General features: G+C 43.3%; 2 protein-coding genes across 4 annotated transcripts in view; one reads left to right on the top strand and one right to left on the bottom strand.

Moving 5' to 3' along the window:
* Nucleotides 1-21,745, bottom strand: part of si:cabz01090165.1 (uncharacterized protein LOC100333421 homolog) — a 276,030-nt gene extending 254,285 nt beyond the window's left edge. For 2 of the 3 annotated variants that reach the window (XM_051958378.1, XM_051958379.1), the window contains exon 1: nucleotides 20,806-21,732. The gene's annotated coding sequence lies outside the window, so the exon portion shown is untranslated. Of the gene's footprint in view, nucleotides 1-20,805 lie in introns of all 3 variants that reach the window. The other variant, XM_051958377.1, reaches the window with a different exon arrangement.
* On the top strand, nucleotides 10,385-10,828 carry LOC127536853 (uncharacterized). Its single transcript, XM_051958194.1, has 2 exons — nucleotides 10,385-10,396; nucleotides 10,483-10,828. The coding sequence occupies exons 1-2, from the start codon at nucleotides 10,385-10,387 to the stop codon at nucleotides 10,792-10,794; spliced, it is 324 nt and encodes a 107-aa protein (XP_051814154.1). The 3' UTR covers nucleotides 10,795-10,828.
* Nucleotides 21,746-25,594: the final 3,849 nt, after the last annotated feature.

The raw sequence follows: 25,594 nt of genomic DNA, 5'->3' as shown, positions 1-25,594 counted from the left end.
CAAAAGATTTCCTATACATTGAGTCTACTCACTGGAGCAGCGCGGCGCTGGGGAGCAGCGCGGCGCTGGGGATCGGCGGTCTGGATGAATGACAACCCAGTCTGTGACTCCTATACAGCATTCGTCGAGGCCATGAGGGAAGTGTTCGACCACCCGGTCCAGGGGCAAAATGCAGCCAAGCGACTGGGCAGTTTAAAGCAGGGAAGCCGGAGCGTAGCAGAATATGCTGTCGAGTTTCGGACCCTGGCGGCCGAATGTGACTGGAATGATTCGGCTCTCCGTTACCATTTCCAGGAGGGCTTAAATGAGGAACTTAAGGATGAGTTAGCACCGAAGGAGGAATTGGGATCCCTGAGAGAGCTCATCGACCTGACGATCCGGTTGGATAACCGGCTCCGGGAGCGCCGGAGACAAAGGAGATCCCTGGTTTCCTCATACCAACGGCCCCGCCTCCCCGCCCAGCCTCGGTCCCCCTATCCCGGCGCCACCGGTCCTCCTCCCAAAACCAGCCCACCTCGTTCCGTAGTCACCCAGAGTCGGCCGTTCCCTTCTGCCCCAGTCCAGTTCACGCCAGGGGAGGAGCCCATGCAGCTTGGCCGGGCCCACCTCTCCGAGGAAGAAAAGGCGGCGCGCCGACAACGGGGCGCCTGCCTGTACTGTGGAGAGATGGGACACTATTCAGCCACCTGCCCGGCCAAGTCGGGAAAAATCGTGGCTCGCCAGTGACCGGGGGGGTCCTGGTGAGCCGAACGATGATTTCCTCCCCGTCGACTCACCTCCGGGTGACAACCACTCTCGAGTGGAGAGGTCGCCAGCGTTCAGTCGCGGCGTTGGTGGATTCGGGTGCAGAGGGGAACTTTATCGACGAGTCCCTGGTTCAACAACTACAGATTCCCACTGAATTTATTAAACCACCCCTTTCGGCATTCTCTCTAAATGGTCACCGTCTAGCACACATCAAGGCCCAAACAATCCCCATCTCCATCCGCATATCTGGTAATCACTCCGAATCCCTCTCCTTTTGCTCTCTCCCCAACCTACACACCCCCCTGGTCCTTGGATATCCCTGGCTAAGGCTCCACAACCCCCACATCGACTGGTCCCAGGGGAAGATTCTTTCGTGGAGTTCCAACTGCCATGCCACCTGCCTTCTTTCTGCCCCGGCCCCTGGTAGTCCCACGCCGCCTGCCCGTCCCAATCCCCCCGATCTCACTGGAGTCCCCACAGAATATCATGACCTAGCTCCCGCATTCGATAAAGACCAAGCCCTCTCTCTCCCTCCCCACCGACCTTACGATTGCGCCATCGAGCTCCAGAAAGACGCCCCCTTGCCCAGCGGAAAATTATACAACCTCTCCAAACCAGAGCAAAAGGCTATGGAAGATTACATAAAAGAGTCATTAGCGGCTGGGTTGATTCGCCCCTCGACATCTCCTGTTGGTGCAGGATTCTTCTTCGTGGGAAAGAAAGATGGAGGACTGCGCCCCTGTGTGGACTACCGGGGGGTAAACCAGATTACCGTCCGCAATAAATATCCCCTTCCCCTTCTGGACTCAGCATTTACCCCACTCCACGGAGCCACCATTTTCACTAAACTGGACTTACGCAACGCCTACCACCTGGTCCGGATACGGGAGGGAGATGAATGGAAGACAGCCTTTAACACCCCCTTGGGCCACTTTGAATACCTAGTCATGCCCTTTGGCCTCACCAATGCCCCGGCTGTCTTCCAACATCTAGTCAATGATGTGCTACGTGACTTCCTGAACCGGTTTGTCTTCGTATACCTCGACGACATCCTGATCTTCTCCGGCAGCCTGGAGGAGCACCGTCGGCACGTACGGAAGGTAATCGAACGTCTCCGGGAGAACCGCCTTTTTTTGAAGGCTGAAAAGTGCGTGTTTCACGCGTCGACGGTGCCCTTCCTGGGTTACATCATTGCTGCTGGGAAGATCAGGATGGATCCAGCCAAGGTGGCGGCGGTGGAGGGTTGGCCGGAGCCCGGGGACCGCAAACAGCTCCAGCGGTTCCTGGGCTTCGCCAACTTCTACCGCCGCTTCATCAGGAACTATAGTCAAATCACTGCACCCTTGACCGCCCTCACGTCCACCTCCCGTAAGTTCATCTGGTCCCCCATGGCACAAACCGCCTTCCAGACCCTCAAGAACCATTTCACCTCCGCCCCGATCCTGGTCCAGCCGGACCCTGGCCTGCAGTTTATAGTGGAAGTGGACGCCTCGGACACCGGAGTGGGGGCGGTGCTTTCGCAGCGCACCGGCGGAGATGGGATTCTCCATCCGTGCGCCTTCTATTCCCGGAAACTCACCCCGGCTGAGAGAAACTATGCGGTGGGAGATCGGGAGCTATTGGCAGTGAAATTGGCTCTGGAGGAGTGGCGGCACTGGCTGGAGGGGGCAGAACAGCCGTTCCTGGTGTGGACCGACCACAAGAACCTCCAGTACCTCCGGTCAGCGAAACGACTGAATCCCCGGCAAGCCAGGTGGGCTCTATTTTTCGATAGATTCTGTTTCACTCTTTCTTACCGACCCGGAACCAGAAACGCCAAACCCGATGCCTTGTCTCGCGTCTACTCTAAAGAGAACGCACCCGAAGATCCTGAACCAGTTCTGTCTCCCTGTCACCTGGCTTGCCTAACCTGGGATATTGAAACAACCGTCCGCCGGGCCCAACAAAACCAAGTTTTTCCCGAGAGCGGTCCCCCAGGAACGCTGTTCGTCCCGGAGACCGTCCGTCCAGACGTGCTCCGCTGGTGCCACTCCAGTCAGTTAACGTGCCACCCAGGGGTCTCCAGGACATTGGCGGTTCTTCGCCGGCGGTTCTGGTGGCCCTCTATGAACCACGACTGCCGTGAGTTCGTTTCAGCCTGCTCCGTCTGTGCACAAAACAAAACCCCTAACCAACCTGTCGCTGGTCTCTTACAACCCCTCCCAATTCCACGCCGACCTTGGTCCCATATTTCCCTGGATTTCGTCACTGGCTTACCCCCATCACAAGGTATGACAACCATCCTCTCTATAATTGATCGGCTCTCTAAGTTTGCACATTTCATTGCTCTGTCTAAACTCCCTTCAGCCCGTGAGACCGCCGACCTGCTGGTGGCCCACGTATTCCGAGCCCATGGCATTCCCACCGACATCGTCTCGGATCGTGGACCCCAATTTACATCGCAGGTCTGGCGGTCCTTCTGTACCGCTCTCGGGGCCAAGGTGAGCCTATCTTCCGGTTTTCATCCGCAAAGCAACGGCCAGACGGAGCGGCTGAACCAGGAAATGGAGGCCACCCTGCGCTGCCTGGCGTCCAAGAACCCCAGCTCCTGGAACTCACAACTCCCCTGGGTGGAATACGCACATAACACCTTGCCCTGCTCCTCCACCGGGCTGTCGCCTTTTCACTGCGCCTACGGCTACCCTCCGCCTCTCTTCCCAGACCGGGAGAGTGAGATCGAGGTTCCATCAGTGGAGGCGCACCTCCGCCGGTGCGCCCGCACCTGGCGCCAGGCTCGCGCCGCCCTCCTCCGTGCCTCTCGCAAAAACCAGGATCAGGCGAATCGCCATCGTTCCGAGGCGCCCATCTACACCCCGGGCCAGAAGGTCTGGCTTCGGGCCAAGGATCTTCCCCTCCGTGTCCCCTCCAAGAAACTGGCTCCCCGATTCATTGGTCCTTTCCCTATTGACAAAATAATCAATCCATCCGCAGTTCGTTTGAAACTCCCCGCTGCCATGAAAATCCATCCCACCTTCCACGTTTCCCAGGTCAAGCCGGTTCAGGAAAGCCCCCTGGCCCCTCCCGTTCCGGCCCCTCCACCCCCCCGCTTGCTAGACGGTGAACCGATATACACAGTCTCCCGCCTCTTGGATGTCCGCCGCCGGGGTAGGGGGCGTCAATATCTGGTGGACTGGGAAGGCTACGGCCCGGAAGAACGATGCTGGGTCCCCAGTAGTCGGATTTTGGACCCTTCCCTCATCACCGACTTCTACCGGAACCACCCTGATCGGCTTCGAGGGGCGCCGGGAGGCGCCCGTTGAGGGGGGGGTACTGTCAGGGCCCTCTTCTTATCCCTCCCCACCTGGCATCCCAAACTAACCCCCCTCCCTTACCCTCTATCCTGTTTTCTCTCCCTGTCTGCTCTTTGGTCTCCCATCCATCCCTCTTCCCCTGTTTTTCCTTGCAGGACGACACCCGAGTAGAGCTCGGCTTCACAGCTGTCTCTACTCGGGTAATCAGTCTCCTCCTCGAGCCCCGGGCAGCTGGAAGAAATCACCCTGATCACTCACCTTGCAATAAATACCGGTTCAGCACTCCACACCCTGCCAGATTGTTGAAATATACTGCTCAGTCAGTTCACCTTCTAGCCTCCTGAAGTCTATTGTGTTTTTTGACGTTTTCTAACGTTCCTTCTCCTGCCCTCTTTCAGAACCCGCTGCCCGGGAGCCTCCCTGCCTGGAACCCTTACCCGAACCCCCCAACCCATTCGGCGCCAGTCCCCTACCCTTTCGGATTCCCTGTTCCGCCTGGACCCCCTCCTGAAACCCCTTTTCCCTCCCGGCTGCTGAAGCCGCAGCAGACGCCGCCTGCTCACGGCCCTCCGACTCACCTCCCGGAACATTACCGGCCAGACACCATCAGCACTCAGCCTCCCGGAGCCCCTTCTCAGAACTGCACCGACAAAAGCATCGTCCCCGCCTGACACGGATAACCCTTCAGTTCCCCCCGGATCATCAGAGAACTGCCTTCTGCCTCCTCCGCTGACTTCTAGCCCTGAAGTCTGGCCGCCAGGGATCCACTCCGTCATCCAAACGCTCCGGCTCCCGCCCGGACCACAGACCACCGCCGATCCCCGGCTCCGGACCCACCCGGCCACATTCCTCTGCTTCCGCATTCCCTGGTCCCTGCACTCTGGTTCCTGCTCTCACTTCACATTCATCCTCCCTCAATAAATCCTTGCAATCATTCCGGTTCTGGTAGTGGTGCTCTCTGTGTTGGTCTGTCCAGCCTAGCCCGTGACAGTTTTAGTTGGTTTTAGTTGGTTTTAGTTGGTTTTCTGCAGGTTTTAGCTGGATTGCACATATCTATTCAAAGATAATTGTAGAAACAAAGGAAAAATGACTTTACTTACTGCAATAAACAAAATGATTTGTAAAAATGGCCCGTTTGAGAGCATCTCTGTAAAGCTACCAATAACATTCTAAATATAATATTCTATCAATTTCCCATAGTCTGCTGTCGATTCTTGTTTTTGATGCTGAAAATTGCTCCAGTTTTGACTGCTTTTAACCACATTTAGGAATCAAAAGCTGCACATTAGTGTTAACAACTGCCTGTATTCTAATAGGGATGTGTTCTCGTCCAGGATAAACCCATCATCAGTGACTCCACATGAAAACAGCCAGCCTCATTCCAGGAAACTCACCGGTTGGAATCACATTTCACTCACCAGCTTCATCAGGATCCATGAAAAAAGTCTAAAAGTCTCAGTAACTCCACTTCCCGTCTGCCGAGGTTTCTGCTTCCCAACGAATCAGAACCATCCAACAACCTTCTAAGAGGAGCTACAACCTTCAGAACCGATCCACCAGGAGATTCCAACTCTGGTCTGGTGTCATTGAACTTCTACTTCCTGTTTCCTCCCGTGACCTGGACGTTATTCTCCATCGCACTTTAAAGGATTTCAGTGCTTCTGGTGTGTTGAATTAAAACCCCATAAAGTCACTAAAAACATCCCATAATGCACCAGGAAAGCAGCTGGTGGTCGCCAAGCAGCAATATTTTATAGCATCAAGATGTATTATATAGATTATATAGCCCTGGACACACCTCACAGAGGTTTAAAAGCTGAGGCAACACCAACCACCACCAGAACTGAAGAAGCCTCTTGGATGAGAGGAGAAACGTCTTCAAGGACTTTCTTAAAGTCCAGTGGATTGATTTAAACTACTCTGGATAACCATGACCTGATGAATGAGAACCTACACAGATGACGTATTATCTAGATTTTTGACACTATTTCATAGAGTTCAGATGTGTTTTTAGTGTTATATTTGTTTTAAATAAAATTTCTTTCCTTCTGTCATTTCAATGCAACTGGATAATGTGTAAATTATCTCATTTTAGTCATTTTTCTCATTGTCATTTTGTGTCTCATTTTTACCATTTTATGTTTGTTTTTGTAATTTTTTTGTTTTGTTTTTGTCATTTTGTGTCTTATTTTAGTCATTGTGTTTCTCGTTTTTGTCGTTTTATCATGATTAAAAGTCATTTTTTATCCTTAATTTTACACGGGACTGTGTGTTTTTTAGCATTTAATGAAGGATATTAATAAAAAACAATGTTTATAGAGCCTGTACATGGATAAAAACACATTTAAATTAATAAAAATGTTTGACTTAACAAAGAATCATTTTTTAGGTTAAATGTCACGATTGCCTCTATTTCTGTTTCCTAAATCCATCCATCCTCTTCCTTCCATCCTCCTGAGGGAGGGAGACAAAAATGAGACTTAAAATTTAAAAAAAAGATACAGAAAACAAAAAATAGACAAAAAATTACAGAAATGACAAAAAATGAAACACAAAATGAGAAAAACGAGGAAAAAATGAGACAAATAGTAAAAATGAGACAAAATATTGAAGAGACAAAATTGGATACAAAATGAGAACAAATGAGAAAAATTAGACACAAAATGAGAAAAAATGAGACAAAATATCAAAAATGAGACAAAATGAGATACAAAATAAGAAAGAATGAGACGCAAAATGAAAAATGAGGTGCAAAAAACAAAAACTAGACACAAAAGTACAGAAATGAGAAAAAATGAGATGCAAAATGATAAAAATGAGACACAAAATAACATCAATGAGAAAAAATGAGACACAAAATGATCCAAATTTTGAAAAAAATGAGACACAAAATGACAAATGAGAAAAAATGAGACATAATATGACAAAAATGAGACCGAAAATGACCTTCCTTCCTCTTCCCTCCATCCATCAATTCCAGACAGATCATCTCTCATCTCAGAATCTCTGTTTAATGACCAGACATGGAGACACTCACCCATGAAGCTCATTACATCAAACATGACATCCAGGGAGTGTGTCAGCGGCACACACACACACACACACACACACACACACACACACACACACACACACACAGGTCTATGATTGGTCCTGAACAGCTCTGACTTTCAGAAAAAATAGAAATAAAACCATCACCAGCTGCAGACTGGAGTTAAATGTGATAAAATTAAACTCAGCCACAGACAGATGTAGAAACACAGACAGGTTGTGACTGTAGGCTTCAAGGTTTACTAAATTATAACGTTAAAAACGTTAAAATCTGAAGCTCGACTGCATTCCTAAACTTCATTGTTAGCAGTTTAAATGTAGAGTTTGTCCTCTTACTGCACTAAAACAGATGAAATCCAGAGAAAGTCTATTTGTGACATAAACCCCAGAGTTCATCACCACAGGAAATAACTCACATTAACCTTCAGTAAAAGAGCAGAGTTGCTGTTTTCTCCACTAAACGACTGAATTGACGATCAGATGAGATGCGTCAGCAGCTGAAGCAGCTCCGGAGGGAAACCAGGAGATCTTAAAAACCATTTCAACCCCGAGAGCTTCTGCCGATATTTATAGGAAAAGATTCCTCCACAGCTGTGAGGTCAGAACCAACAACCTTCAGCTCCGAGAGGAAATAATTCTGGAATATAATCAGTCTACGTGCTCCCAACACCGGGGCAGAAATAACTGAAGAACCACAGAAGAAATATCGTGTTTAAAATCATGATTCAGTGACACTAATCTGTGATTAAAAAAACTCTCAAACAGGAGCTTGGTTCAGATTGGATGTAAAATCAGAATCATGAGGACTCTTCAGTGAAAAAATAACCTTCACCATGAGACAAAACTACACAAATGAGACACAACGGGTCAAAAAGAGCCTAAAAAACACAAAACAGCAGAAAGGACACAAAAACAAGACACGAAACGACAAAAATGAGACAGAAAATAATACAAAATAGCACAAAATGACAAAAAATTTGACTAAACAAAACATATAAAGACACAAAATAAAAACATTACATGAAATGACAAAAATGAGACATAAAATGAGATAAAATGGAATAAATAAGATATAAATTGACAAAGCAAAACACGAGACAAAAAGCAACACAAAATGACCAAAGATGCAGAATGACAAAAATGACACAAAATGGCAAAAGTAAAATACAAAATGACAAAAATGAGACATAAAATGATAAAAAAACACACAAAACATGAGACAAAATGAAATAAAAATGAGACAAAAATGACAAAAGAGACAAAAAATGACACTAAATGACAAAAACGAGACATAAAATGGCAAAATAAGACATAAAACAACAAAAAAAGACAAATCAACAAACTGAGTTGAAAAGTGACAAAATTACACAAACAAGACACAAAATGATTAAAAATGAAATAAGAAAAGGAGACACAAGAGGGATGAAAGGCGACAAAACTGAGACACAAAATGACACAAAACAACATAAAGAAGACAGATTGACGCAAACATGAGACAAAAAAACAACAAAACATGAAACTAAAACATGAGGAAAGCGACTCTGAACACGGCAGCAGGTCGGAACTAAAGCTGCTCCCAGATCAGGAAGCTGAGGGTGAGAGCAGGTTAAGGAGCTTTAAAACACAGAGAAATAAAACGCTCCCGAATTAGAAGCAGAAAAACATAAAACTATTAGAGAGATCTCATTTAAACTAAACTAGGAGGAGAAAGAAGCAGGAGAGGAGCAGCAAGAACACACAGCTTTACTGAATGTCTGTGTTACTGTGTGTGTTACTGTGTGTGTTACTGTGTGTGTGCTTTGTGTGTGTGTGTGATGGACAGTGAAATGGAGGGTAAATCTACAGAGGCTTCACCTCGCTCTAACCTCCATCTGCCTCCCTCTCTGCAGCACTCCTCTGTTTCTGCCTGTAAAATCCACAGTCTTTTAATCTGGAAGGGACCGACACACAACCACACAAAACACACACAACACAGACACACACACACACACACACACACACACACATACAGACACAAAGCCTTTGGCCTTTTGGAGGCTTCAGATGATTCAGGAGGAGAAGGAGGCCAGCAGCCTTAACACCACATGACAGACAGGACACGACGTTAGACACACAAAGTGGACACAGAGTGACACAAACAAGACAACAAGAGCCACCAAAGGAGAGAAAACTGTCCCACAGAGAAACAAAACAATAAAAAATAGACAAAATGACACAAATCACAGTAACAAAATGACAAAAACGAGAAAAATCAAGACAAAAAAATGACAAAAATGAGAAAATTGAGATAAAAATGTGACTAACAGGACCTGAATGATGACAACGAGACAAAAAATGACAAAAATAAGAAAAACTGAGAAAAAAATATGGCACCAACAGGACCTGAATGACAAAAATGAGACACAAAATGATTAAAAATGAAATAAGAAAAGGAGACACAAGAGGGATGAAAGGCGACAAAACTGAGACACAAAATTACACAAAACAACATAAAGAAGACAGATTGATGCAAACATGAGACAAAAAAACAACAAAACATGAAACTAAAACATGAGGAAAGCACCCGGTGTTGGTCCGAGGTTACACAAAATGACAAAATGACACAAACCACAGACATAAAATGGCAAAAATAAGAAAAACTGTGAAAAAAAATACGACACCAACAGGACCTGAATGAGAAAAATGAGACGCAAAATGGCAAAAATGAGACACAAAATGAGAAAAATGAGACAAAGTGAGACATAAACTTACAAAAATTTGAAAAAATGACAAAGACAAGACAAGAAGCGAAAAAATGAGACAAAATGACAAAATGAGAAAGAATGAGACACAAAGCAACAAAAATGAGACAACATGAGACACAAAATTACAAGAATGAGACTCAAAAGGCCAAAAATGAGACAAAATGACAAAAATGAGAAAGAATGAGACACAAAACAACAAAAATGAGACAACATGAGACACAAAATTACAAGAATGAGACTCAAAAGGCCAAAAAATGAGACAAACTGTCCCATTGAGACAACATCGCAGTCCATCTTTCCACTGCTCCAGAGCTGCTAACTGTGAGATGAATGAATAACAAAGAAAAGCTTCCTGCTTCTTCTGACAGCCGACAAACTCAATCCACAGACAGAACCTTCTCATTCTCGAGGCTGGAATCTGAGAAGATTTTACATTTCTGTCTAACAAACGACCCGAGGACTCATCAGGTTCTGGATCTGAGCAGATAAACCGTGCTGTTTCTGCTGAACGTTCTCCAGAAGAAGAGAAGAAGAAGATCAATCTGAGCTCTGATGGAGACTTCCGTCTGTTATTGTGTTGGTTTCTCCTAAATCACCATCAGACAGCTGTTAGACATGACCTTCAGCTGGAGAGTAGGAGGACACAGTAGACGGAGGAGGAGGAGGAGGAGAGGAGGAAGAAGAAGGAAGAGGAGGAGGAGGAGAGGAGGAAGCAGAAGAAGAAGAAGAAGGTGGAGGAGGAGGAGGAGGACACAGGAGAAGGAGGAGGAGGAGGAGGAGAGGAGGAAGAAGAAGGAAGAGGAGGAAGCAGAAGAAGAAGAAGAAGGTGGAGGAGGAGGAGGAGGACACAGGAGAAGGAGGAGGAGGAGAAGAAGGAGGAGGAGGAGGAGGAGGAGGAGAGAGAAGATGGAGACATTTTGCATGACGTTTCTGCATATTTTAATCTTCTAAATGTAACTTAACATCTTTAAAATAAAACACAAATTGTTTAATGTCAGGTAAAGGAAGTCAAAGGAGACAAAATGCTAAAAATAAAAGTGAGACAAAATGAGACACAAAATGATAAAATAAGTCAAAATGAGACAAAATGACAAAAATGAGACATGAAATGACACAAACTGGACATGAAACAACAAAAATGAGGCAAAATGAGACATGAAATTACAGAAAATGATAAAAATGAGACAAAACGATAGGAATGAGACACAAAAATGACAAAAATGACAACTCAGAGGAGAAAATCACGTCACAAAATGACACCAAACGACACGTGGAGGAAGGAATTGAAAGTAGAAGGCGAGGTTCAGGCGAGGCGACCGGCGGCCGGTTGGACGGACAGATGGACGAGGAGGCAGATGGAGGATGGATGGAAGGATGGATGGAAGGATGGAGGATGGATGGAAGGATGGAGGATGGATGGAAGGATGGATGGAAGGATGGAGGATGGATGGAAGGATGGGTGGAGGGATTGGGCGTAGAGCTGCAGCCGCAGATTAAGCCTCAGATTAATTCTTTAACCAGACAGGATGCAGGAAAATAAGTAAAATAAATAAATAAACCACCCAGGAATGTAACTCAGCGTTATGATGTGGTCAGCTCTGACGGAGACGTCCAGATAAACAAAAGACAAGAGAAGGAAAGCCGACTGCCTGCAGCGCTTCTTCAAACAAAGTTCCTCAGGATGGAAACAGTTCTGCTCGACAGCTTGCAGACATCAAAACACAAACTACCTCACCAAACAACTTCAAACTTCTCCGAGGAAATTAAAAGTGTTGCTGTTGTTTCGCTAAGAAGCTTTAAAGTCCGTCTCAGAACTCATCTCTGGGAATCAAAGCTGCAGAGTTTCAATGTTTTACTGAGAAAATAATCCTCCTTTACAGCCGGGAAATCAGATCTTTGGATTCATGAAGTCCCTCCACATCAGCTCACCTGCAGCTGTCCTCAAACAACGACAAACGACACAATGACTGAATTTAAAGAGGAATCAACAGAAATCTGGCTCTTTTTTAATACAGTTATTGGTATTTAATGACAAATTATTGCTATTTAAACTCAAAAAATGTGATTGTTTACACAGAGAGACAAAGAATCACATTTGTAAATTAATGGACTGTTTAAAAATTTGACAAAATGACACAAATGTGAGGCACAAATCACAAAAATGAGGAACAAAACAAAAAGGAGACACAAAAAACAAAATTGAGATAAAAAATGTAAAAAATTAAACATGAAATGACAAAATATAGACACAAAATGACAAAAATGAGACATGACACAACAAAAATGAAATACAAAGTGTCAAAGGCGCTACGCTAATGTTATTACTGATAGGCTAGCCGTGCCTTTTAGCCTGCAGCTAACCCTATCTGGAGCATTGCAACATGTTTCTACAGTTAGATCAACTTTAACTCTGCTGTAACTGACAGATCTGCAAAAGACTTCTTCTATTTATTGGTATTTATTGACGGATTATTGCTAATTAAACTCTTAAACTGCGATTGTTTACACAGAGAGACAGAAAAGCAAATTTGTAAATTAGCGGACTGTTTGGAAGGTGAGTTAGCGGCTGTTGCTAAAGTTGTCTTACAAAAACATGCTGTTTTCCTGTTACACAAAATGATGCTTCAAAAATTCACTTGTTGGTGATGGCATTAATGCTATCTCTGAGAGGCTAGCTGTGTCTCTCTTAGCCCACAGCTAATGCTATCTGGAGCACCATGACATTTCTACAGTCAGATTAACTTTAACAGACCTGTAAAAGCTCAACAATAAGCACAGCCATCAACACAGAGCAGGACATGAGTAGTTTTCACAGTGGCTAATGCTAATGTCTGACCAATTATCAACACCGATATTTGGCTTTTTCCTCCGTAATTATTGGCATTTATTGACTAATTAATGCTAAATAAACTCCAGGTGCTTCTTTAACTCTGATGCAATCTATTGTGATTGTTTACACAGAGAGACAGACGAGCACATTAGCAGAATGTAGCAGCTCTGCTAATTAAGCGCCGTGTTTGCAGGATGAGCTAGCAGATGTTGCTAAAGTTATAAATAACGCTGCAATCTATTACAAGCATGCCCTGTTTCCCCATTACAGAAAAAAACAATAATTCTCTTGTTGGTGTCATTTCAACTGAAACTTGTGCCACTTAGCCTGAAGCTAACGCTATCTGTAGCAGCATCTTTCTGAAGTCTGGTTAACTTCAACGCTCTGTTCTAACTGACTGGTTCATCTCTCTGCAGAAAAACAACCTGTAATATCTGTACAAGAGTTACAAACATATCTTAAAATGAAGAAATTAGATGCTTTCACAGGGGCTAATGCTACGCTAGCGGCCAGCCGCTAAGTTAGCAGGCAACCACAGATTAAACAGAAACACAGTCTGGAAAAGAATAACTAATAATGCTCTAAGATCTGGACCATAGTGGGAAATAAAAGTGACAGAACTGCAGCAGACAAACTGTTATTGATCTCAACCAACCAATTGATCGATCAGCATAAAGAGGAGAACATCATAGCATCACATGCTACTTCAGCATCATCACTCGTATTTCTGTTGCACATATTCAGCCATAATGATTCAGCCATCCATGTTTTAATCAATCAGATCTTTTGAAGAAGAATCAAGATACAGGAAACCAAAACCTACAACCTGACAGGATTGGTCCGTAAGCTTTGTGACATACGAAACCCCAGAAGTTTGAATCCGTTGTTCGGTGTTCGATTCGATGCAGTTTTAAGATGGAAATACTCAAACATTACTGCTATTTCACCCATGATGCGTCTTCTAGCTGATAAAACCACCAGTCAGACATTTTAACAAAGCAAAGACTCCTGATTTTCACTGGAGATGGTCTGAAAGAGGCTAAAGACTGTGTCCAGACTGTGTAGATGTCAGAAAATATACAATCAAAAGGTGTAAAATTAGCCTCTTTGGGGCTAATTAGCATCAAACTGACTCAGGATCAGTTTCAATCTCGCTGTAAGTAAGAATAACCTCACATCAGCATTAAAATTAATTATCTGGAAGTCTGGACGTGACGTAACTGATTCCCCTGCTGCTGTTTCAGAGACACGTGAATCCAGGCTGGTGGTGACGCTGGTTAGCAATTAAAGGTGCGAGGAGCTAACAGAGCAGACGGGAGGTGTTTTTCAATTAAAAACAGGATGTTCTATGAATAGTGTGTGATGTTAGCGAGAAGCATCCGTCTCTGGATGTGTTTTTCTTCTGCTTCACACTTTAAAGCTGCTTGTTTCCACCAAATAAAAAGGACTGAAGCTGCCATCTTGACTTTTCTCTTCAATTCTTATGTCTTTATATTGGGTAAAAATTTAAAAATCACAAGCTGGGTCCCACAAATTTAAGCTAATTTGATTTTTTTTTTTAGCTCACACGTGAGAAAACAGCATTCATAGAACCTGCTAATATCAGATAAAATATGCCTTATTGATGCCTCATGGGGGAAATGTTCACATTAAAGAAGCTGAGGCATGAAGAAGAATAGTCCAAGATGCGACACATAATTCAAAATGGCTGACTTCCTGTTGTGTTTTGGGCATGGGTGTCAATTACATTTTTGTGCGTCTTGATGAATTACATATGTGCATTAAATTTCATAACTCTAGGTGACACGTACTGTTTGTAGTAGATGTTGGCCATTTGGTGCTATGAAGCCACTTTGGCTCACGTCTTTGCAATTCCCCTGAAATATAAAATTTCTCAGGTGCATGTGCAATGTTTCGCGTGTTTTGAAGTATTTTCAGGCCTTCAAATGTCCAAATGAAAAGACAGCTAAACAAAGAAAAATAGTGGAGGAAAATAGTTCCTTACACTTCAAGAAGGTCTTCACCCCATTCGATGCTCGGACCCTAATTAAAGCTGCAAGCAGCGTTACTAGATCGTTCGGTGTTCATTAGTCATTTTCCGTCTCATTTTTGTAATATTTTGTTTTGTTTTTGTTGTTTTTTTGCCTTTTTTCTTCTGATTTGACATTTGTCTCTTGTTTTTACCATTTTCTGTTTCATTTTTGTCTCGTTTGTGTCTTTATGTTTTGCTTTATTTGTTTTTTTGAGCATAGTTTTTCTTGTTTTGTTTCCCCCTTTGTCATTTTTTTGTCTTGTTTCTAGCTTTTGTGTAATTTTTTTGTCTTTTTTGTTTTGTTTCATGTCGTTTATCTAATTTTTTCATTTTGCTTTTGTCGTTTTGTGTCTCATTTTTGTAATATTTTGTCTTTTTTGTTTCTTGTCTGAATTTTGTCATTTGTCTCATGTTTTTGTTGTTTTTTGTTTCCTTTTTGTCTCGCTTGTTTTTTTAGTCTTACTTTTGTCCTTACTTCATGTCTTGCTTTATTTGTTTTGAGCATCATTTTTGTCATTGTGTGATTTTTTTGTCTCACTTGTGTTGTTTGCGTCTTTTTTGTTTCATTTTGTGTCATTTATCTTTTTTTTGCTTTTGTCGTTTTGTGTCTCGTTTTTGTCACTTTGTGTCTCGTTTTTGTAATATTTTGTCTTCTGTTTGTTGTTTTGTCTTTTTTTGACTGACTTCTGTTGTTTTGATCATAAACTAAAATACTACATCAGTTGAAATGTGTAAATGATAATCTGAGGCTGAATGTTGTTGAAACTGATCTTATTTTTGTTAAGAACATTCAGGTTGTAGGTTATGATTCTGTGGTTTTACTGGTCCGGTCCACTGGAGATCAAACAGCTGAATATGGAACCTGGACTAAGATGAGTTTGACGTCCCTGCTACAAGGTCTTCACACTCTTGGTGCTCGGACCCTAATTAAAGCTGCAAGCAGCGTTGATCGGGTCCTCACATCCAAGTATGTCCACCAGGTGGCGCTGAGACTGAGAGTGTATTTTGGCCTATGTATCTGTAGAAGGCCTGGCTTTGATCATACATGTGAAGTGTGAGGCAGATTGGAGCATATACAGGCCAGATATCAATCACTTCCTGTCCACCCTAACCCTAAGGCAATGCTAGCCTTTTACATGCACAGATGAGGGATGCTAAAGCTACGAGCATTCGTGTTGATTGTTTATTGAAGTCTTAACACTTTTCAATTTGTGTCTGCGTCACATTTAAAGCCGTCGAGAGCAGATTAACGAACGACGTGAGCCGATGTAGCCTCCACTTGTCGTGCTGGGATCTTTTTTGTTGTGGAAAACATTTTACAGCGAGATGTTTGCTTTCAGAAATGACAGGTTGGGTCTTTTCTGTGCCGCCTGACAAAAGGACGCCACGGCAGCGAATGTGTCGGAGATGGAAACAGCAGAGAGTGAGTGTGGAGGTGGGATGTGAAGCACGTTGTAATGCTCTCAGACGGTAACAGTCGCCACAAAACAACACAGCACTCCAGCCGCATGAACACCTTTGTATTATCAGACCTCCAGCCGGCCTCGTACTGACCGTCTAACGCCAACCTGTCTGTCTAACCAACACTAACACCACGCGTTCTCTGCTTCTTTGATTTGTTTCAGACTAAAAAAGATTGTAAAAAACACACAAATGAGTACAAATCAAACAGAACCTGAACTTTAACTGATCTGATCTTTTTATGGGGGGTTTCTGAGGTGAATTCACATCTTTTACAGTGATTTAGGGTTCCGTATTTTTGTGATGATTTTGTGTCTCCATGTCTTTTTCTGGTGATTTCATCGTTTTTAAAGTGACTTCTCATCTTTTGTGCAGATTTTACGTCTTTTTGTGGTAATTTTGCATTTTTGTGTTGTGATTTCCTTTTATTTTGTTGTAATTTCACATCTTTTTGTGATGATTTTGCATCTTTGTGATGACTTCATGTCTTTTTCTGGTGATTTCATGGGTTTTTATTGTGATTTTGCCTCTTTGTTGTGATTTCCTTTCATTTGTTTGTAATTTCACATCTTTTTGTGATGATTTTGCGTCTTTGTGATGACTTCATGTCTTTTTCTGGTGATTTCATGGGTTTTTATTGTGATTTTGCCACTTTTTGACAAGACTTCACATCTTTTTCTGGTGATTTCATGGGTTTTTATTGTGATTTTGCCTCTTTGTTGTGATTTCCTTTTATTTTGTTGTAATTTCACATCTTTTTGTGATGATTTTGCATCTTTGTGATGACTTCATGTCTTTTTCTGGTAATTTCATGGGTTTTTATTGTGATTTTGCCTCTTTTCGACATGAATTCACGTCTTTTTGTGGTGATTTCTGAGGTCATTTCAGGGTTTGAGGTGAAACCCGACCGTTTCTTGTCAAAACGTCCACGACTATACCTACCAAGAAAACCACAGTTTTCATGCAGTCTTGTGAATTTTTCTGTAAATTTTCTACTTTTTTATTTTCTACAATTATGTATATTTAGAGATCCAGACTGCTCCATACATTTTGGGACAATGCAAATATTTTGGAGAATTTTTGTGTCATTTTGTGCAAATTTAAGACATTTTGGAGAATTGCTGAGTCATTTTATAAAAATTTTAGACATTTTAGAGAAATTTTGAGTAATTTTAGAGAACTTTTGTCTTTTTTAGTATTTCTGAGTCATTCTGATCGATTAGAAACATTTTGAGACATTTTGTAGATATTTTAAGTCATTTCATGGAATTTTTTGTGTCACTTTGTCGAACATTTGAATCATTTTGGGAAATTTTTGTCCAAATTGAAGACATTTTTGAACATATTTTTAGTTGTTTGCAGATATTCTGAGTCATTTATTACAAATGTAGGGCATTTTAGAGAATTTCTGAGTCATTCTGTACAAATTTGAGACCTTTTGGAGCGAGAAATCCTGGAGACAGAGATCCTGACTGAGCTAAATGTGGAGGTAGAAGAAGAAGAAGAGGCTGCTAATGAGAGGAAAGCATGCAGAGCTGCAGCAGTGGAGGCTTCAGGTTCCCCGTGGAGGAGCTGCAGAACATCACTTCATCACCTGCTGAGGGATGGAGGAGGTCAGAGGTCAGCTGGAGGAGAGGACAGGAAGTGGAGGTGAACTCCACATGTGGAGGATGGGAGGTGTGTTGGTCTACAGCTGCCACCGCCTCAACAACAACAGGAAATAAAGACGATGAGAATCGATGAGAGGATTCAAAGAACAAAATGTCTGCTGTGTTCAGCAGCTCCTGTAGGAGTCACAGATGAACCGATTTAACATCCAAATGTGAAAAAATGAAACCAGCGGATCACAACAACTGCCAATGTAGATATTCTATGCATTTTTCAGACATTTTGCATAAATTTAGGATATTTTAGAGAATATTTAAGTCATTCTGTGCAAATTTGAGTCATTTTGGAGAATTTTTGAGTTTTTTTCAGCGACTTTTGAGTCTTTTAAAAGATATTTTGAATCATTTTGTCCAAATTTGAGACATTTTGGAGGGTTTTTGAGTCATTTTCATACAAATCTTAGACATTTTGGAGCATTCTGGAGTATTTTGGGGGGATTTTTTAGCTATTTTGTGCAAACTTTAGACATTTTAGGGTATTTTGAATGATTTACGAGAATTTTTGAGTCATTTTGTCCAACTTTGACACATTTTGGAGTATTTTTCGGTCATTTTTGTGAATTCTTGAGTCATTCTGTTTCTTCTGCATCCTGAATCTGGAGCTCTCCGAGGTTCTGGAGCTGCATCCTCCACCAGCTCATCTGCAGCTACCAGCAGCTTTGGATGTATTGGAGTCATTCTTTACAAATTTGAGTCATTTTGGAGCATTTCTGAGTCATTTTGTATAAATTTTAGATATTTTAGAGAATATTTGAATCATGTTGCACAAATTTAAGACATTTTGGAGCATTTTTCGTTCATTTTGAGGAATTTTTAGACATTTTAGAGTCGTTTAGAAGAAAGTTTGAGCTTTTGTGCAAATTTAATGTATTTTACAGCAATTTGAGTCATTTTAGAGAATTTTTGAGTCATTTTGTGCGACACGTTTGACCCATGGTTCAACCTGTCGTGTTCTACAAAGCTGTCCTCCTTTTTTAAACGCTTCTGATGAAAAAAAAAGGAACTAGTGGATTGCAAAGACTGTAAATCAAAATATATGTGATGAAAGAAACCTTTAAACTTTGAACTGAGGCTCGGCTTTGAACAAACACATCACAATCAAACTGCAACTTCTGTCAGAAAAAACAACACAATTCCATCTTTCAGAAAGAAGAATTAAGCACAGAAATCCCACAAATCCACCTCCAGCTGAGGAGCCAGACCTGCAGAACGTCCTCTGGAGCTTGAGCCTTCAGCTCATCTGCAGCCACCAGCAGCAGAACAAACATCTGCACGCTCAGTTCTCACGTGTTACAGCACTACAGCTTCCAGTTTTCAGTCATTTTGGACAAATTTAAGATGTTTGGGAGAATTTTTTTGTCATTTTGAGGATTTTTTTGTGTTTTTTTACTCATTTTGCGCAAATCTGAGACATTTTGGAGATATTTTTCAGTCATTTTGGGGGAATTTATGAGTAATTTTAAAGGTATTTTGAGTAATTTTGTCCAAATTCAAGTCATTTTGGGGGATTTTTCAGTCATTATGGAGACTTTTTGAGTCATTTTGTGCAAATTAAAGACATGTTAGAGGATTTTTTAGTCATTTTGGGGGAATTTTTGAATCGTGCTGTACAAATTGGATACAATTTGCATAAACTTTTGACATTTTGGAGAATTGTTGTCATTCTGGGGAAATTGTGAGTAGTTTTGTTCAAATTTGAGACATTCTGGGGAATTTTTCAGTCATTTTGGGGAATTTGTGTGCAATTTCAGAGATATTTTTGAGTTATTTTGTCCAAATTCAAGTCATTTTAGGGGAATTTTTAGTCATTTTGAGATGTTTTGAGTCTTTCTATGTGAGACATTTTGGAGCTTTGAGTGATTTTGCATAAACTTCAGACATTTTGGAGAATTTTTTGAGTCATTCTGAGGAATTCGTGAGTAATTTAGGAGATATTTAATGACATTCTGTTCATCTTTGAGTCATTTTGTAGAATTTTGGAGTTATTTTGGAGAATTTTTGTGTGATTTTGGAGAATTTTCAAGTAATTTTGTGCAAATTGAAGACATTTTTTAGCGTTTTTGGTCATTTTGGTGGAATTTTTTGACTCACTCTGCCCAAACGTTTGACATTTTGGAGAGTTTTTGAGACACTTTGGAGCATTGCTAAGTCATTTTGGGGAATTCTTGAGGCATTTGGAGCATTTTTGAGTCATTTTGTGCAAATTTTGGACATTTTGGACAATGTTTGTGTCATTTTGGTGAATTTGTGAGTAATTTTGGAGAAATTTTGAGTCATTTTGCTCCATAAATCCACCTCCAGGCTCCAGGAAGCTTCAGGAAGCAGAAGCACCATCAGATCCTGAAGCTCCTCTGTAACGCATAAGTGTGATTTTCTGGATCTTATTCTGCAGCCTCATGTTTTATTTTCTCCTCTCTCTCCTCTCCTCTCCTCGTGTTCTCATCTCCTCTCCTCCTGCATAATAGATGCGGCTGTATAACGCCACTCAGCTGGAGCGGCATGATGAGGCAGCTTCAGAAACACACGGAGAGCCCCCTCCTCCTCCTCCTCCTCCTCCTCTACAAAAACACACACACACACACACAGTGCATGCGCCTGGCAGCCCGTGCACGCGCGCACATTCCCATGCATGCGCCATCCTCCCAGCAAGCACACACACACGGAAATAATAACCATCCCGAACAAATTCTCCCCCGGAGCGCAGCGAGCAGCGGGATGTTCGCAGCTCCGGGATCAGGAGTCCGCAGCCCCGGGAGGAGGGCACGGAGCTCCCCGCAGCACCGGGAACAACCGGAGCAGTCACACACCGAGCCAGGGGACAGCAAAGTCTCACCACATTACAGCCACGACTCACTGTCCGGCCGCTCAGAATAAAACTGTTGGCACCGCGGCGCGCCTGGCCGGGCATCCTCCGGTGGCACCGAGGAGCCGCAGAGCCCCGCCACCGTCACACGCACACCCCGCATGATCAGAGCAGCCTTACCTTCATCGATCTGCGGCTCCTCTCCTCCCCGGTAAATCCTCCTTCACTCCCGGTCCCGGTTTTAAATCACAAGAAGCCCAGAAAGCGGGCGGCAGAAACGGAGCTCGTATCCAACTCCCGGCTGCTCGGAGCCGATCTGGGGACTTCTGTGCGCGCGTGTGTGTGCGTGCGTGTGTGCGGTAGAAGCGGAGCAGACGCGCGCGCAGTCAGAGGAGAAAAATACCGAAGCAACGGGATCCAGGTGCCGGTGGAATAAATCCTGAAAAGAGACGCCGGTGGGCGGAGGGACGGAGCCGCAGCCTCCCCGGGATGCTCCAACGGTGCGCCCAAAGTACCGGAGCCAGTGCCGTCCGGTGAGCCGAGCCGAGCCGAGCCGAGCCGAGCCACGGTATCCACACAGAAAGTGCCGCACGGAGCCTCTAATTCCGGTAACGTCGGTGTGCAGAAATCCCGCTCCGGTTAGAAGCCCAGAAGAAGAGAAGAAGGTGTCCTTGAGTGCAGCATCCAAACATCCACCCACCGTAGCAGCCCGGTCCGGTAGCCTGGCTCCGGTAGCCTCGGTATCCTCCGGTATCCGCTCCTAATCCACCACGGAGACGTTAACGAGCACAAACACTTCTTCAGAGCTGCAGCTTCACTCCGCGCACCGAAACTCGCCTATTTTTAGAGCCTCCGGTACAGACCGAACACATAATCCTCCGTCGCCGCTCCACAGCGTCACATTGTCGGTCAGACCTCCGTCCGGTGTCCGGTTAGATCCTCCGGTGTACGTCCCCTCCCGTACAGGTGAAGCTGAAGAAGATTTTTTTTTAAAAAAAATTCTCATCTAATGGATCGTTAAAGTTTGAATTTCTGCCACGGAATCCAGCGCGTGCTTCCCGCCGGTCGGAGGCGGCTGTTGGCGCACGAGGACGACCGACGGTGGAGGGAGGGGGAGGAGGGGGGCACCGGAGAAACGACACACCCATATCTATCTATCTATCTATCTATCTATCTATCTATCTATCTATCTATCTATCTATCTATCTATCTATCTATCTATCTATCCGGGACCAATAAAGACTCTTTCATGTCAAAGTGAAAACAGAATTCTGCAAAATAATCAATTAATCTAATACATCAGATAATATAAGCATATTAGATATCAGAGGGCATGGTGGTGGCAGCATCATGGTGGTGAATTTTAAAGCTAACAATCTGCAGGTTGATCGTCAGACACAGAGAAGTTTGTTCCTTTGAGAAGTTCTTTTTTTTTTTTGAACCTGACTGAAGGATTTCTGCTGCAACCTGGCAACCCAACAGACGGCACAGAAGGATGAGGCTAAAGAAATAATAAAGTGTGGATCTGAGGAGTCTGTAGGGGATAAGGGTAAAAACAAAAAAACATCCAGCTTCATCAGACACCACAAAATACACAAAACAGGAACATTTAGAAGTTCTGGTTCAGGTTCAGGAGAAGAATTTGACACAATTAAGAAAAGTGTACAATAGATTCATGCATAGTTGTGTATAATCGTGTAAAGTGGTCTACAGTCGTCTATAGTCGTCTACAGTCATCTATAGTCCTCTATAGTCGTCTACAGCCATCTACAGTCATCTACAGCCGTCTACAGTCGTCTATAGTCGTCTACAGTCCTCTATAGTCGTTTACAGTCATCTACAGTCGTCTACAGTCCTCTACAGTCCTCTATAGTCGTCTACAGTCCTCTATAGTCGTCTACAGTCCTCTATAGTCGTCTACAGTCGTCTATAGCCGTCTACAGTCATCTATAGTCGTCTACAGTCCTCTATAGTCGTCTACAGTTGTCTATAGCCGTCTACAGTCATCTATAGTCGTCTACAGTCATCTATTGTCGTCTACAGTCATCTACAGTCGTCTATAGCCATCTACAGTCATCTACAGTCGTCTACAGCCATCTACAGTCATTTACAGTCGTCTATAGTCGTCTACAGTCATCTATAGTCGTCTACAGTCATCTACCGTTGTCTATAGCCATCTACAGTCATCTATAGTCATCTACAGTCGTCTACAGTCGTCTACAGTCCTCTATAGTCGTCTACAGTCATCTACAGTCGTCTATAGCCATCTATAGTCATCTATAGTCATCTAGTCATCTACAGTCCTCTATAGTCGTCTATAGTCATCTACAGTCGTCTACAGTCATCTATAGTCATCTACAGTCGTCTACAGCCATCTACAGTCATTTACAGTCGTCTATAGTCGTCTACAGTCATCTATAGTCGTCTACAGTCATCTACCGTTGTCTATAGCCATCTACAGTCATCTATAGTCATCTACAGTCGTCTACAGTCGTCTACAGTCCTCTATAGTCGTCTACAGTCATCTACAGTCGTCTATAGCCATCTATAGTCATCTATAGTCATCTAGTCATCTACAGTCCTCTATAGTCGTCTATAGTCATCTACAGTCGTCTACAGTCCTCTATAGTCATCTACAGTCATCTACAGTCGTCTATAGCATCTACAGTCATCTATAGTCGTCTACAGTCGTCTATAGTCATCTACAGTGATCTACAGTCGTCTACAGTCCTCTATAGTCGTCTACAGTCATCTACAGTCGTCTACAGTCCTCTATAGTCGTCTATAGTCATCTACAGTCATCTACAGTTGTCTACAGTCGTCTACAGTCGTCTACAGTCGTCTATAGCCATCTACAGTCATCTATAGTCATCTACAGTCATCTACAGTCGTCTACAGTCATCCATAGTCATCTACAGTCCTCTATAGTCATCTACAGTCAACTACAGTTGTCTACAGTTGTCTATAGTCGTCTACAGTCATCTACAGTCATCTACAGCCATCTACAGTCATCTACAGTCCTCTATAGCCATCTACAGTCAACTACAGTTGTCTACAGTTGTCTATAGTCGTCTACAGTCATCTACAGTCATCTACAGCCATCTACAGTCATCTACAGTCGTCTACAGTCATCCATAGTCATCTACAGTCCTCTATAGTCATCTACAGTCAACTACAGTTGTCTACAGTTGTCTATAGTCGTCTACAGTCATCTACAGTCATCTACAGCCATCTACAGTCATCTACAGTCATCTATAGCCATCTACAGTCGTCTATAGCCATCGACAGTCAACTACAGTCCTCTATAGTCGTCTATAGCCATCTACAGTCATCTACAGTCATCTATAGTCATCTATAGTCATCTACAGTCGTCTACAGTCGTCTACAGTCCTCTATAGTCGCCTATAGTCGTCTATAGTCGTCTACAGTCATCTATAGTCATCTATAGTCATCTAAAGTTGTCTACAGTCATCTATTGTCGTCTACAGTCATCTACAGTCATCTACAGTCGTCTACAGTCGTCTACAGTCGTCTGCAGTCATCTATAGTCATCTACAGTCATCTACAGTCGTCTATAGCCATCTACAGTCATCTATAGTCATCTACAGTCATCTACAGTCGTCTACAGTCGTCTACAGTCGTCTGCAGTCCTCTATAGTCATCTACAGTCCTCTACAGTCATCTACAGTCATCTACAGTCGTCTACAGTCGTCTACAGTCGTCTGCAGTCATCTATAGTCATCTACAGTCATCTACAGTCGTCTATAGCCATCTGCAGTCATCTATAGTCATCTACAGTCATCTACAGTCGTCTATAGCCATCTACAGTCGTCTATAGCCATCTACAGTCATCTACAGTCCTCTATAGTCGTCTATAGTCATCTACAGTCGTCTATAGTCATCTATAGTCATCTACAGTCATCTACAGTCATCTACAGTCGTCTATAGTCGTCTACAGTCATCTACAGTCATCTACAGCCATCTACAGTCATCTACAGTCGTCTACAGTCGTCTACAGTCGTCTACAGTCATCTACAGTCAACTACAGTCCTCTATAGCCATCTACAGTCGTCTATAGTCATCGACAGTCAACTACAGTCCTCTATAGTCGTCTATAGCCATCTACAGTCATCTACAGTCATCTACAGTCATCTATAGTCATCTATAGTCATCTACAGTCGTCTACAGTCGTCTACAGTCCTCTATAGTCGCCTATAGTCGTCTATAGTCGTCTACAGTCATCTATAGTCATCTATAGTCATCTATAGTCATCTATAGTTGTCTACAGTCATCTATTGTCGTCTACAGTCATCTACAGTCATCTACAGTCGTCTACAGTCGTCTACAGTCGTCTACAGTCGTCTACAGTCATCTATAATCATCTGTAGTCATCTATATTTGTCTATAATCGTCTACAATCCTCTATAGTCATCTACAGTCATCTACAGTCATCTACAGTTGTCTACAGTCGTCTATAGTCGTCTACAGTCATCTACAGTCATCTACAGCCATCTACAGTCATCTATAGTCATCTACAGTCATCTACAGTCGTCTATAGTCGTCTACAGTCATCTACAGTCAACTACAGTCCTCTATAGCCATCTACAGTCGTCTATAGCCATCGACAGTCAACTACAGTCCTCTATAGTCGTCTATAGCCATCTACAGTCATCTACAGTCATCTATAGTCATCTATAGTCATCTACAGTCGTCTACAGTCCTCTATAGTCGCCTATAGTCGTCTATAGTCGTCTATAGTCGTCTACAGTCATCTATAGTCATCTATAGTCATCTATAGTCATCTATAGTTGTCTACAGTCATCTATTGTCGTCTACAGTCATCTACAGTCATCTACAGTCGTCTATAGCATCTACAGTCATCTATAGTCGTCTACAGTCATCTATAGTCATCTATAGTCATCTACAGTCGTCTACAGTCCTCTATAGTCATCTACAGTGATCTACAGTC

Source organism: Acanthochromis polyacanthus, chromosome 13 (genome assembly GCF_021347895.1).
Source record: "Acanthochromis polyacanthus isolate Apoly-LR-REF ecotype Palm Island chromosome 13, KAUST_Apoly_ChrSc, whole genome shotgun sequence".
Lineage (NCBI taxonomy): Eukaryota > Metazoa > Chordata > Actinopteri > Pomacentridae > Acanthochromis > Acanthochromis polyacanthus.
The sequence above is the reverse complement of the archived record's forward strand: the minus strand, read 5'-3'. Positions and strand labels throughout refer to the sequence as shown.